The sequence below is a fragment of the Anser cygnoides genome, chromosome 15 (assembly GCF_040182565.1).
Source record: "Anser cygnoides isolate HZ-2024a breed goose chromosome 15, Taihu_goose_T2T_genome, whole genome shotgun sequence".
Taxonomy (NCBI): Eukaryota; Metazoa; Chordata; class Aves; order Anseriformes; family Anatidae; genus Anser; species Anser cygnoides.
Window position 1 is genome coordinate 1408212 of NC_089887.1, and position 14134 is coordinate 1422345.

The 14134-nt window shown below is 60.1% G+C and overlaps 1 protein-coding gene and 1 non-coding gene across 4 annotated transcripts in view; one reads left to right on the forward strand and one right to left on the reverse strand.

Annotated features, from left to right (window-relative positions):
• The window catches only part of TRAF7 (TNF receptor associated factor 7), a 28107-nt gene extending 15199 nt beyond the window's left edge, over nucleotides 1-12908 (reverse strand). The window contains exons 1-4 of one of the 3 annotated variants that reach the window (XM_066977355.1): nucleotides 12752-12908; nucleotides 5036-5153; nucleotides 4732-4789; nucleotides 3567-3658 (exon numbers count right to left, since the gene is read on the reverse strand). In XM_066977355.1, the coding sequence (XP_066833456.1) occupies nucleotides 3567-3658; nucleotides 4732-4789; nucleotides 5036-5116 (231 nt within the window). In that variant the 5' untranslated portion in view covers nucleotides 5117-5153; nucleotides 12752-12908. Of the gene's footprint in view, nucleotides 1-3566; nucleotides 3659-3787; nucleotides 3906-4731; nucleotides 4790-5035; nucleotides 5154-8784; nucleotides 8810-12751 lie in introns of those variants that run through there. The other 2 variants (XM_048065298.2, XM_048065306.2) reach the window with 2 other exon arrangements.
• A 413-nt stretch (nucleotides 12909-13321) lies between these two features.
• LOC125183298 (small nucleolar RNA SNORD60) lies at nucleotides 13322-13408 on the forward strand. Its single transcript, XR_007165094.1, has one exon. It is a non-coding gene; the product is annotated as a small nucleolar RNA SNORD60 (small nucleolar RNA).
• The last annotated feature ends 726 nt before the right edge of the window (nucleotides 13409-14134 follow it).

Sequence of the window (14134 nt, forward strand, 5' to 3'; positions counted from 1 at the left end):
CAACACCGCACCTACAGCCGGCACGACTGCAGCCTGCGCCGCTCACAGACTCCACTGCCACCTCCCGAGCTCCTTCCAGCTGGCCCTGCTGCTGCTCCAAGAGGGGCTCTTCCTGGCCCTGGGGTCCATCAGCCCTGGTGCTGCCTACCTGGAACCGGGAGAGCTCCACGGAGCAGATGCCACCACCCCGGGCTGCTGCCCTGCACTGCCGCACAAGCACAAAGCGATTTCCTCCTCCTCAGTCTGAACCTCCCGAGCTGCGTTCTGTGTGCTCAGCCGGGGAGAAAGTGTGCTACGGCAGACCCAAGGGCAGGCAAACACAATGAACGAGGCCAACAGAGCAGTCAGGAAATTCAGCAACACAAGATGTGAGATGAGCTTCAGAGACCACCTCCCCCGGGGACAGACCATCCTGCAGGGCGACAACAGCCCCCGTTGGGCTGCAGAAGAGGAGCAGACCAGGATCCTGCTGGTTCTTCACACCGCTGTGCTTCATAATTTTTATGATCCTGGGCTCCTAGGAGCTCAGAAATGCTGCATCTGCTCAGCAGCCAAAGCATAAAGCTCTTTTTCTTAAAGAAGGCATGTTTATTGGTCAAATATGTAAAACGTGAGGAGGAATTGTTAAGAGGTAAATCAATTTTATGGGCATCCATTAATTTTATTATTTTCCTCCACTAGTAACACAAGTTATTAAAATAACAAGAATGACTGTGCACAGCTCCCATTCCGGAGGTGAGGCAGGGAGCAGGGCGGCACAGGCAGGCTCTGCAGGCAGGGCTACCAGCAGCAGCCCCTGGGGGTCGCCGAGGGGGAGGAGGGGGCTGCTCCTCCAGGAGCCACGGCATACGACAGCCCCGCTGGGCTCGTTCAACACCAGCACAGCTCCCCGAGTCCTAGCTGGGCTAACGCTTGTGTAAACTACACAGGAGAGAAACTGGTGTGCTAAGAAAGATCCCTGCAGACAACTGCAGCAACAACGCTGCACGGGCAGAGGTGAGCGCTGGTGCTTGCTGCCCCTTCAGTTACCTGCGGCCTTTGGTTGTGCCAAGCAAGCAAGGTCAAGACTGGAGGGATGCAGCTCTGCAGGGCCAGTCCTTGCACTGCTTCCCCTCCCTAGCCCGGCTGCTCAGAGGGGGCTTTCCAGCACTAAGTGGTCACGTACAGCAGCCAGCCCAAGGGGACTGCAGGCTGCTCTGCACTGGGAACAGAAGGACAGAGCCTAAGGACCACAGGACCCCCGCCCCATGGGCATCTGCCCAGCTTAGGGGAGACCCACGTGCACCAAACCCAAGCTGGGTTTGCAGCTCCGAGGCCTGCAGAGTGCTGGGGCAAGGCCCCAACACGTGGCATCGCTTCAGCCAAGGGGAGGTTTGGGAGGAGCTGTCGGCAGGGTCCCACCTCAGCACAGCAGCACCGGGGCTGTTCCTGCACTACACATCAAGGCCAGCTTCAGGCAGCCCAGGGCATGGAGCACTCAGACATCTTTTGATGGACGATGAATGGCTTGTAGCTGGCTGCTGACTCAGTCCAGAACAAGTCCCCTCCCCTCACGCCAGCTACAAAAGCAGCCCCTAGGTGAAGGCCCTAGGACAAGCCTTGTTCCTGTTCCCCATAGGCACAGCGAGGCCGGGAGCACGTGGCACTGCTTTCAGGGAGGAGGGCAGCAGATGCTCAGTAATCTCCGCCTTGCACGCAGAACACTGCTCTGCTTTTGGTTTCATTAACAGAAGCTTTAAAAAGAAAGAAGTGGGGAGAGGGGTCACAGGAGGGCTCTGACTCTTCTCCAGCTGTCTCTGTGGTGGCTGACAAACCCTTGGCAGCTTCTGGAGGAGGGAAAACTCAGTGATCAGGAAGGGAAATCCCAGATTAATTCTCGACAAAGCAAAGGAAGCTTTATGAAGGGGTTAGCGAAAGTTTGTCTGGAGCAGCAGGCAGAGCAGGGCTGTGGTGCTCATCGTCAGTTAGCGACACAAGCTGCAGGTTGCTTCCTGACCCGCTCGTTAGTCCTTTTGCTGTTTTTGCTTAACGATCTTTAGCACTCCAGGGTAGAGGGGCTGATGCTGTCCAAGAGGACTGAGACTAGGTCCTAGGAGAAATTTCTCCTTGTCTTGGCTGCGCACCCCAGTTTGTTCCACAGGTTTCCAAAGGAGCCAGGGAGCTTCTCCATCAGACATGGATGAGCGTGATGTCCCTTGCACCCCCTGCTCCTTCAGAAAAGTCCTCAGCCGTACTCTGTAAGAACTGCACAACTCAGGAAAAGGGTGCAGGGAGCACAGCACGCAGCCCACGGGATCAGTGCTGACAGCCACGGGCTCCTTGGAACCGTGGTCCAGCACCCCGGGGTCAGCGATGCGATGGAGAGCTGCGTGTGCCAAGGACATGAGCCAAATGTTCAAAGGACTTTATGAAAAACAAACACGTGCTCACATAAAACACGGCAAGATCTCCGAGCACCAGAAGGAACTTTATAGGATGCTGACAATAAAGCTTTTTTGCAATCTGGTGTCAGTGTATTTTGAGAAGCGTTGTAGCTTCACACTGGTGCTGCGACCCCAGTCTCTGCCAGTGCCTAACTGATTCAACAGCAGCGATCCATTTTTCCCTAGCTCTGAAGCTGGGACCCCTAACCTGATGAAGTTTACAAGTCCTTAACACGAAGAGTTTGTTACTCACATGCTTAACTCACAAGCAGGAGCGTGAGGTTACGAGATACGGCTGGGCACTGCGGACACGGGAAGATCCAGGTCTCAGTGCTATTTGTCTGTCCACTGAGGTTTGCTTTGCTGTTGCTGATCTTGATTTAATTGATTTAGTCAATTTAATTTCTCTTTAAGCAACTAACCCTGGGGCCTGTTGGATCAGCAAATGCCCCCAAAAGAAGTTACTGAGAACTGCGTGAGGTGAATGAGGAAACTGGACACCAAACTGGGAAGTGCTTTTCTGCAGAGGTACTGCGAGCCACGGGCATGCTGCGTGGAAGCAGACCCCGCTGATGTAATCTAGGAGCTGGGCACAGCCCGCAGGGCCGGACATCCCACTCTGCGGGTTTCAAACCCGCTCCTCTGGTCAGAAGCCCCATCTGGAGGCGGAAAGAGGAATACATTTTCTGGTCCTAACTGCAGGTCCAGCTGTGGAGCTGGGCGGTCTGTCCCGCAGGCCCTGATGGAGGCTGAGCAGCCCCAGCCCCAGCTGACAACAGCTCTGTGTTCTCCTGAGCCCAGGAGAGTCAGAGCACCCCGCTCACACCAGGAGGCAGGCTCGTCCCCACAGGTAGGTCTGGGGGATGCGTAGCCCCTGGGCTCCATAACCACGTACCATTCCCAAGCAGTGCCAGCCTAATGCCCCAGGCCAGAAGCAGCCTCTGACCCCGCTCTGCTCCAGCCGTGGGAGCAGCCAGGAAATGCTGAGGCTGGTCCTGCCTCCGGTGCAGACATCTGCAGCGGATACAACACAGCGCATGGGAGTGAAGAGGGAGGCGGAGACGTCCAGAGGAGCACCAGATGTCTCCCATTTGAGGTACAAGCAGCTAAGCCATTCACCAGGGGGCTCCTGGCAACACCTACCATGCCATCGTCCTCATCTCGTGGGGAGTAGGTGAGCGTGCTGGAGGAGGATGGGGTCCGACGATGCTGTTTAAAAGTATTGGTCCCGTCAGCTTTAATGCAAATTAAAAAAAAAAAAAAATTAGGCTCCATGGTAACATTTCCAAGCTACAGGTGTCTGTAACTCTACGTGTTCCTTGGAAAAGGAACAGACAAGGGATTCCCCTACTCCAGTTCCTGACCTGGACACATCAGTGCAGGCTGAATAATCCTGATCTCTGATAGCTTGCTGAAATGCATGCGATCTTTCAAGGAGCACAGATAATGTTCTGCCAGGTCCAGGCCCATCGGTTAAAAACACTATGAAAAGGAAACCTTGTACTCACACGTATCTCAGTCACCCATCAAAAACTGCTTAGACTAAGGGAGGTCTGGCTATTTCTTGTAGCACAAAGGAAGCATGCTATATTAAACTGGGGATGGTTGTATAAAGATAGTATTACGGAAGTACATCAAGTTCTAAATGTAAATATTTAGGAGTCCAAAACCAGATTCCAGAGTCCTGTACAAATGTAATCCAAACAGCTCCTCCAGGCAGACTGTTCATTTCCTTATCTAAATTGGTGTCAAGTGCCAGTTTCTTATCTTTACTAAAGTAAGGATATTTTTACTCCAAAGTGAAACCAGATCTCTTCCTACATTCACGCCGTGTGTCAGAGCTCAGACTCCTCAGCTGCTGGGCTTTGAAGAACAAAGCACAAGGATTTGATACGAGCAGGTACACTCGCACCCCCTCCTGTCTGAGCTAAAAATGGCCATGGGGGTTTTACCAAAGTGTCCAGAGTGACTCACGGGCAGGCCGAGAGTGAAGATTCGGGACTAAACTCCGTATCAGGCCCTGTTGTACTACCCTAATTTCATCAAGGGCCTCTCAGTGGTACTGTAAAGCCTGTGTAATAGGAGAAAATTCCTGTGGATGCTTGTTCCATCATGCCTGGTGATCAGATGCCGTGATTAAATAACACTTGGGCTGCAGACTACTAAAAGCAGCACCTCGGCACCTGTCTGTAACGAACACTTAGTGACTCTCCCAACAGCTTTATGATCTGTGAAACAACAAGGAAAAGTCTGCTAGGATTCACACACACTGCTCTGGGGGGAAGCTCCACACATGAAATGTGCTCACCCTTTGTGATGGTTGTCACAGCAGAGTAGGCCGGCCCAAAAGTTGTTTCCATTCTTGTCTGAAATATGGACAGAAAGAAGGTCAGCGCGTATCGGTGCAGCACAGCCCGAAGACTTGCTGCCTCTCCTGGATTGTGAATATACCCAAACACAGCGTACATATTCCCAAGTTTCATTTCTGGATACCAGGATTTTTAAGGGGGAGAAAGTACCAAATCCTCAACAGCCATCCTCCTTTTCTCAAAAGAAAGGATAAGAACACGAGAAGCACCCCTAGCCCACCCCCTGCTAACAGCAGGGCTTACCCCGTTAGTGTTTTCAGGAGTAGTGATGTTTGTTGTGCCACTGGAGAAACGATTGTAGCGAGCGTTCTTGTTTGAGCTCATAATCCAACCAGCACTTGTTAGTCATGGGAAGTTTGCTCTGCGGAAGAAGAAAGACAGAAAAAGAGTTAGGATCACTGCACGTATCTCTGGGCTCAGAAAACACTCCTCTGTAGCATTAAGTCCAAGTATTTACCTAATTGCACGTAACCCTGGATTTTCAGAAACAAGTAGCAAGGTCAAACAAAGCCAGGCCCCTTCAAATCACTCCTCAGCAGAGTGTGCAGAATTTGCAAAGAATCTGGTATCTTTTAACAGCACTTCTTACTCACCCAAATACTGGAACACCCATAATCTAGCAGCTTTTACAAGTGTACGACCGCTCCAATTGCAGACAGACTTCCCAGTCCCAGCAGACAGCAGCCCTACGCGGTCTCCATACCTGGCCCTCTCTCCCCCCTCGGTTTGAGCGTAGGTCAAAGCACCTCAGCTGCCGCCGCCCCGCACCCTGCACACCGCAGGGATCAGCAGCAGGGCCCCAACAGGGAGCTGCCTCCGCCAGACACAGCGGGCACAGAGCAGAGCACGCCGCGACGGGTGGATTTGGGCTAAAGCCCCAGACACAAGCCTGGCCCTGCAGCGCGCCGAGGGAGCTGTGCGTGTGTTGGAGGCAGAAAAGGATGCGAGGCTGTACCCGTAAAACCTTTATCCCACTATGTAAGGAAGAAACCTTACTCAATTAACACGTTTGTGATCCTGGATCCCACTCAGTCTCTGCCCAGAAACAGCCGGCAAAGCCTGGGTCATCGGCCAACCCGAGAAACCTCCTCCCCCCAGAAGTCAGCCGAGGGGCTCGCTTCTCTTCCTCAGTTGTTTACACAGGACTTTAAATGGGTTCAAATTTGCAAAGTCGAGTATTGCACAACAATACTCTGCGGAAACACATGGGACTGGCTTTCTTTAACCTCTGCTGGAACCTGACGCTGGCTGAGGGCACAAAGCCCCGCTGCTGCCTGTTCGGCAGGATGCTCTCAGGCAGCCTCCGCGGGAGCCGGGGTACCAGAGCTGCTCCCCCAGGATGGAGCTGCACCTCTCTGCCGTCGTACGGAGCTGCCTCTGGCCTGGACAGAAGTTTCCATCACAGAAGAGAGGTTGGGCACGGCACGGAGCTCTCCTCCCAGGCGTCCTGGCAGCTGGGAGGGACTGCTCGCACTTGCAGCCTGTCCCAGCCTGCGCAGGCGCTCCGGGAGTAAGCTGCTCAGGAAAAACCCCGATGAGAAGATCCCTTCTGCCCACGGCATGGTTAAATCTCGCCGCTCTCCTGCCAGCAGCAGAGTCCAAGGGCTAAACAGACAGACATCTGCAGTGAGAGCAGGCTGGCCAAAACCAGCTGACTAAAGCACAACCCCAATCCCTCTCTGCGGGACAGGAGCCGCCGGCGGCGAAGGAAGCCTGGGAAGTTGTTGGGCGAGCGACTGGGAAGCGGAAGGGCGCTGCTGGTTCTCTCCTACCTGAGGGCGACGACTCCGAAATCCCCAGGCGCTTGCTAAGAGACCACTGGGTTCCCACCACCGGCTCCCACAGGGGCCTCCTCGCTCCCAGCAGGAGAGCACAGCGGCTGCGTGCCGCCCCGTCAAACGCCGCCAACAGCGCAACACCCGAGGCGCCCTCACCACTGCCCTGCTCACGGCCAAAACCAAAAAACCAAACCAACCCAGCAAACAACCCCCCTACACCCTACCCACGACCATCTCAAAACCAGGGATCTGGATCATGTCTTCCACACGTTTTGAAGCTCTGTCCCGGCTGCCTGCAAACGCCAGACCCCTCGGGAGACGCTCGGCAGTTGCTGGAGCGGTCCCGAGAAGAGCAGGAGCGAAGCAGGGCTGTGCCGCCGCGCTACGGAGACCTGCCGAGCCCGGCGCCGGGCTCCAGCACGCGGGACCTCGCCCTGGGGATCCTCGTGCTCCTTTTGCTCCTTCTCAGAGCATCGAGGCCTGAAGGCCACCCGTGGGGGGCAGCAGTGGCCAGAGGGCAGACAGCTTTTGGTAACGCCTGGCCGCGGCCCCAAGAGATCCGAACCCCACTCAGCCTCTCACTCTCCTGTGACCTCGGGCGAGGCACTGGGGCTATCCGGCATACCGAATATCCCTACCCAGTTTCGAGGCAAATAATCGCTCCCAGATGGAAAGCAGCCAAGCCCATCCTTACGGAGGACTGGGGGCTCTCGGGGCTCAGGCAAACCCTTCACCCCCTTCCCATTTTCAGGGCCTGCGTTGCCTTCAGACATAACGGGTGAGGACCTGCCGTACCCTTGAGTTACCTCCCCTGTAGCTGCCCACGCACCCTGCCCCAAAGCCCACGGGAATGGCTGCAGGATCCGATTGCAACAGAGCTTGGATAAATCCAAAGCGAGGCAGGGAAGGCGGGCTGCAACACGGGGACTTTCCACTCCTTGTTCGTAAGCACGTCCTGAGCCCTGCAGCTTGGCTGAGCGACCTACCTGCCGGCAGCGGGGAGCCGCTCCGTGCCGGCTCTGAGCAGAAACCCGAGGAATGCGAGCAATGGGAAAAATGTCCCGCGGGATAGCAGCCAGCATGCAGAACGCCAGCCACCAGGCGAATACCTGATTTCGGCCCAAACCTCTGCAACCACCACGCGCAGGAAGCACTTCAGCAGAGCAGACACCTCCCTGACAGCCCCTCCATGCCTCGAGCGCTCTGCCACGAGGTGCTGAGAAATGCTTTTGCCAACCGACAGCAAAGCTAAAGGGAAGCAGCAGAGGTGTTCTTGCCATTGATAGCAGCTTCCTGCGGCGTTAGCAAAAATCCCTGCTGCATCCCCGAACCCTGGCCCGGCACCTGGGCCCTCCGGGGCCGGAGCAGAGCCGTGGCTGGAGGAGGTGCCAACAACCACACAGCGAAACGTCAGCGGCCTTGTTACGAAAGACGTGTGCTCTGTGACCTAGAAGGAATAATCAGCATTTACTGGAAGTCACGGGATCCTCTGGTCTGCAAAGCCCTTTTTCGATGACCAAACGCCAAGGGGCTCCAGGAATCCCCCGAGCACCCGGCGGCTCCGCGAGGCAGCAGGCCAGGAGCGCCGGGAACGCTCTCATTTCCCGGCCCAGGGTCACCCCGCGATTCACACCGAACCGGGCCGCGGAGGCTGTGGCCCAGGCTTTCCTTGCCTGGAGTTTGTTTGTTTGTTCTTTCAAAGGCAACCACGCTGCTTTTGACCATAAAAAGCGAGGGGAAAAATCCCCCCCGGAAAAAAGGAAGCTGTGGGAACCCACCGCTCACCAAACCACGCGGCTGATAGGAACCAGACGCGAGGCAGGGAAGGGCCAGGTTTCAGCCCTTCCGCACCGCAGCGATCAGCTCGGGCTCTGGAGACTCAGCGAGAAGAAAAGCCTTAAAACCCCTCGTTTAGTAAGGCAGGGAAGGAAAAACCCAACCACCACTGCCTGCGGACAGCTGGGGAAAGCAGCACTCTTTTTCCCCCCGCTGCAGAAGCCAGGAAAGCCAGCAGCGAGGCAGTTCTCTGCCGGCTGCCTCCCGCTGCCGCCAAGCCCGGCGGCACGCCTTGGAGCGGGGAGGGGAACGGCGGGGGCAGCCGGGCTGAAGGAGGGTGCTGGTGGGGCTGCTGCTGGCCCCTCCGGCTGCGGGGCATCGCCCCGAGCACCCGCTCGCCCGGCCGCTCCCAGCGCCCGGCAGGTCCTCGCAACCAACCTCAGGGACACGGCCAAGGCTTCGGGGGGAGACGTGGCGTGAGACGCAGGGATGGCAGGGCTCGTGTCCTCCACAAAGACCACGCAAGCTGCCTCGTCCTGGTTCTGGAGCCGGCTCCTGACGCGGGAACCTCGCTGCCACGGGCACAGCAGCAGTGCTGGGCTCCGTGCCCCGGGGGGAGGCGGCAGCAGGGCACTGGACGCTCTCAGGGAAAACACCGCGCCCCAGGGGAGCGGCTGCCAGGCGCAACGCCCCGCTGCAAAGCTGAGAAACCTGCCAACGTCCCAGCCTTGCGCAACCGACGGCCCACAAAGCCCAGCTACGGGCCCTGCGTCTGCTTCGGTCTCTCCTTTCTTCCTCCCTCGGCTCACCGGCGCTGCCTCTGAGCGAGGCCGCTCACCCCCGCGGAGGCGCTGGGCCGGCAGAGCGTACCTTGCAGGGCCTGGCGGGACGGGCAGGCACGGACAGGCTGCTCTGTGCTGCCTGGGAAGCGGCCGGGCGACGCGACCCTCCCGGCTTCGCGGGGTGGATATTCACGGGGAAAGGCACAAGTTTCCGTTCCTCTTACGACACCGCAGGCAGAACCGCGAGGGTTACACATCCCGCAGAGGGCTGGCACATCACCGGGGAAATGTTATTACACAAGATGAGCTGAGCTGCCCCGACAGCCCGGCTCGGCAGGACAAGGGCATGGCAGGGGCTGAGCGCAGGCTGCGTGGGCTCGGGGACTACACCCACCTCCTCGGCCACCTCCCCAGCTCCTGCAGGTGCAGGGCTCTTCCAGGGGGGGTAGCAGGGAACGTCCGGGTCCACTTCGGGCAGGCTCTTTCCGCCTCGTTCTTCTGCAGCACGAGGCGTTGCCCCCATTTCCCACCCGTGATTCCCATGGGCCACCGCAACCTGCCAGGGAAGGTCTCCGACCGAAGCACAAACGGGGCAAGATTCACGAGCTCAAACACCAGGGCTTTAGAGGCAGCCCCGGGACAGTCGCTGCAGCCCTCCTGGTCAGTGCCTCTGGTGGAAACAGCATTCATTTCCGAAGTGCTCGTGGAGTTCGGTACCAGCATTTACAGAGCACCGTGATGACGACGACTACGAGCACCTAGCCTGACCTGTAGGACACGGGCCAGAGGGATGCGCACCGTTCCCTTCCCCTGCCCTCCCCAGACGCCTTCCCAGGCTCTGACACTTCGCGCCGTGCTCATCTGCCCTCTGGGTGCAACCAGACCACCCTAGGGATCCGTCTGAAACGCATCAGCTTCTTTACAAATAAAAGACTTTTTTTGTGCATTTTTGTTCTGTGTGTACAGTTTCTGACTGAGAACAAGCAGGAGAGCCCAGTCCATAGAGCTGCGACCCACTGCGAGGGACAGGCACCGCCGTGCTTCACGGCTACCAGGTGAGCCGGGCAAAGGATGGTCAAAGCAGTGATGTCAGGTCCCAGACAAACGAGCACCGAATCCTTGATTCCTGAAGAAATGGATGTTGCCCCTTCCACCACAGCACACCCCCTGCCCAGTTTCACACACAAGCACCCTCCAGCGCCCCGCAGCCCCCTGCCATCACGCCAGGAAGGTCCTGTTTAAATCCCTCCCGGCGCGCAGTCAGCAGCCGTGCTGCGGCCACAACGGCCTCAGGTGCAAGGCAGAGGGGGCGCGAGGCCCTGCCTCTTCTCCCAAACCTTCCCTCTGCGAACCCTGAGGATTTCACCTTTCTGAAACCACCGGGAACAACCCCAGAGAGCACTTGCTGGGGTCACCGTCACACAGCCTCGGGACGCGCTCAGGATCACAACGGGAGCACAGGGCAGCTCCAGCTAGCTGCAGGCACCGCTTCTAACCCGGCGCCAGACCTCGGGTACCTGCTGCCCTCACTCCGACCTAAGCAGGGGTGTGAGAACTGCTCGGTTCCCCCACCGCTGCCATCGGCGGCCCCGAGGGAGGCAGGCAGCCCGGGCCGGCTGGCAGGGCCCCGCTGCCCGCAGCGCTCACCGCTGCCTGCCCGCACCGGCACGGGGCGGCGGGGCCCGGAGCCGCCGCCAGCACCAAGCCCCGCAGCTGCGGGCAGCTTCCCCCGGCCAAAACGTCCCCTGCGCTGTCTGCGCGCGGCTCCCGGTGAGGTAAGCAGAAAGGCACGCGGAGCAGCGGGGACTTGCCCAGCCAGCCAGAAAAGCCCCGCGCAGCCGATCCCCGCGCCGCCTCGCCGCTCTGCCGGGCCGCTCACGGGCTGGGGGGGGGGGTTTGGGATAGTTAAGAGAAACCAGCCCTCCTGCTGCACGCGGCCTTGTGCCTTGGACCCGAGGAATCCGCAGGGACGGGCTCGTCCACCTCTCGCTTTTCAGGGAATTCAAGTTTCTCGCCCTCCTTAGATAGTTCCCGAGCTATTCGTAACGCCGAATATCAAGCGGCCTAAAAAGCAGCAACGCGGTCTGTGCTTGCGGAGGCACCCCGGGGAAAACCAGTTAGCACAGAGCTGCCGCGGAAAGGAAAAGCCTTCCTGGGGCAGGGAGCGGGGCCAGCCTGGGAGACAGGCCTGCAAGGCGGGGGGGTGCTGCCGGACACCTGCCCACGCAGCAGGGCGCCGTGTGCCCGCCCTGCCCCACGCAGCAGGGCGCCGTGCACCCAGAGCAGCTCCTCACGGGGCACAGCAGGCACAAACACGGTCACACTGCAGGAGCGACATCCCAGAGCGCGCAGCCCTCCCTCCTCGCAGCCCGGGTCAGCAAAGCTGCCCGCATTCACTCCCCGACCCAACGCCCTGGTCCCTCCAGCCCGGCTTAGGTCTCCCAGTGCTGCGTGGTACAACTGAACCTCCCCCGTCACGGAACTTTCCTTCCTGCCGGCGGCTTCACCTGCAAGCGATCTCCTGCCGCCTGCTGCGCTGAACCAAAGCAGGCAGGCACCGGAATGCGTTGCCCAGGGAGGGGGTGGCGTCACCGTCCCTGGGGGCATTCAAGGGAAGGCTGGACGTGGTGCCTGGGGACGTGGATTAGGGGGTGACATTGGTGGCAGGGGGACAGTTGGACCAGATGATCTTGGAGGGCTCGTCCAACCCTAATGATTCTGTGAAACCACAACGCGGGAGCTTTGTGTTGTCGTGGCTGGATTTACCCTGGGCTTTCTCACGCTGCACCCACGGTGACTTCGGGGTCAGCAGGCTGCAGAGCAGTGCCCTGATCCTACAGTTTCCTGCGTGACCCTTGGGAAATCCCCAAGCCCTTTGATGTCCCGCTCCTCCAGCTGTGCAGCGAGGGCAGAGCTGTGCGTTCTGCGTGCTCCCTTTGGGCTCGCAGTCAGTGGGCGTCTGTGCAGCGCTGACATGATGCAGCCCCGGATTCTGGGGGTGCCCCCGGCACTGCCGCTTGCAGCGGCGGAAGGCAGCGATTCGCGGTGGCAGCGACGAGTGGAGCCGTGTCAAACAGCCGGCAGGAGAGCCCTGCCGAAGGGCTCCGGCCGGGGAGCCGCACAGACGCAGCGCGGGGCGCCCAGGCCCGGAGCAGGGCGGGCAGCCCCCGGCAGGGTTACCCGCACAGCCCTTCCCCCGAGCTGCCGCCGCGCCTCGCGCGGCCCCCGGGGAGCTACGCAGGGCCCGTGGGGGACGGCCCCACCTCACGCCCCTCTCCCGCAGGGGCTTCCCGGAGCCCCCCCCCCACCCCGGCTCACCCGGCCCTCCGCAGACCGAGCACCCCGCACCGGGCCCCGCAGCCCCCTACCGGCAGCACGGAGCGCTCGGGGCGGCTGCAAAGGAGCCGAGCTCGGCCTGCCGGGGCTGAACCCGGGCACCCGCCGGCGCTGCCGGTGCAGGAGCAGCCGCTGCCGGCCCAGCGGCCCTCACGGGGCACCGGGTGTGGGGGGGGCCACAACCAGCGGGCCTGGCACCACCGCCCGGCGAACCCCCGCCGCTGCCCCAGGCCCGAGCCCGGAGCGCGAGGCCCGGCCCGGCCCCGCCGCCCCGCCCCGCCCCGTACCTGGCAGCGGCGGCGGCCGGAGCTGCGGCACCCGGCCCCGGCACATCGCGGCCCCGGGCCTGCCCCCACTCGTCCCGCGGCCCCGCTGCCGCCCGGGCCGGAAGCGCCGCTCTCGGTGCTCCTCGGGATTTGTAGTCCCGCGCTCCGACCTTCGCCCGCTCCTCACCGCGCCTCCGAGACGCCGGGACTACAGCTCCCAGCGGCCCGCGCGGCCCAGCGCTGATTGGCGCGTCCGCGGTCGGTCGGTGTTACAATCGCTGTCGCTACTGGCTTCGCTCGGCCTCCTCCGGGGGCCAATCGGGCGGCGCCGAACCGCGCCTCGGCCCGCACCGCGCCACTGGGGAGAGGAGGAGCGGCAGCCAATGAGCGCCGGCAGAGGGGTGAGGGCGATCACCCCAACTGCTGGCGATTGGCTGAGCCCGCAGGCAGTCTGGCCAATAGCAGCGTTGTGGTGGTTATAAATAGCCTGGCGGGGGCGCACTTCGTCCTTTCCGGCGGAGAGGTAGGTGAGGGGTGGGCGGCGAGGGGGGCGGCGGGGCCGGGACCGCCACACGGGGCCGGGCCTGGGCGAGCCGGGGATGATCCGATCCTTTCTGACACCTCGTCTGAGGGCGGCGGGCGGCCGCGGCCCCTGCTGACGCATCGCGGCTGAGGCTCGAGGGAGCGGCGGGCCGGGCGGCGCGGGGCGCGGCGGGCTGCTCTCACCGCGCCGCCTTCTCTCCGCAGGGCCGGCGGGACCCGCACCGCAACGGCGGCACGGGAAGGGAGGCCTGAGGGCCCGGCGGTCGCCGTGGAGTTCCGGGCGGTGAGGCGCACACGTGTGCGGTGACCTGCTGCTCCTGAGCCGGCTCGGGAAGCTGCAGCTGTGCGGGGCCACGAGGCGCTTTGGGGCAAGTGAAACCGGGCTGGAGTAACGGCCTGGTGCGCCTCGTGTAGCTGCGACCCCGGGCGTAACGTAGGCGTCAGGCTGAGAACACAGCAAGGGATGCACCCGAGTACGGTTAAAAAACTCTTCTGGGGTTGCTGTATCTAACAGCGAAGCTGATGCTTTTCATGCTGTACAGTTAAAAGAGTCAGTGCGGTTTTTCAAGAACACAGCATCAGCTGCAGAATTCCGTGAAACAAATCAAAGTTATTTTTTCCTCTGCCACGTGGTAGCCTACAGCAAAAGTAATGGCAGGCAGTGGATGCAGTAGTACAGGTAAACAAAAGGACTCACAGGCAGCAGGCCTCACAGTGCTAGGTTGTGTAGGTGAATGATTTAAATCTTTTTTTTTTGAATTTAATAAGTTGTTCAGGTCTTTGTTATTTCCATATTCTCAAATCAAGCTCAGCCTTGTAACTTTCAAACTGCTTGCTGCTGCATCCCCACTTTGGGTTCTC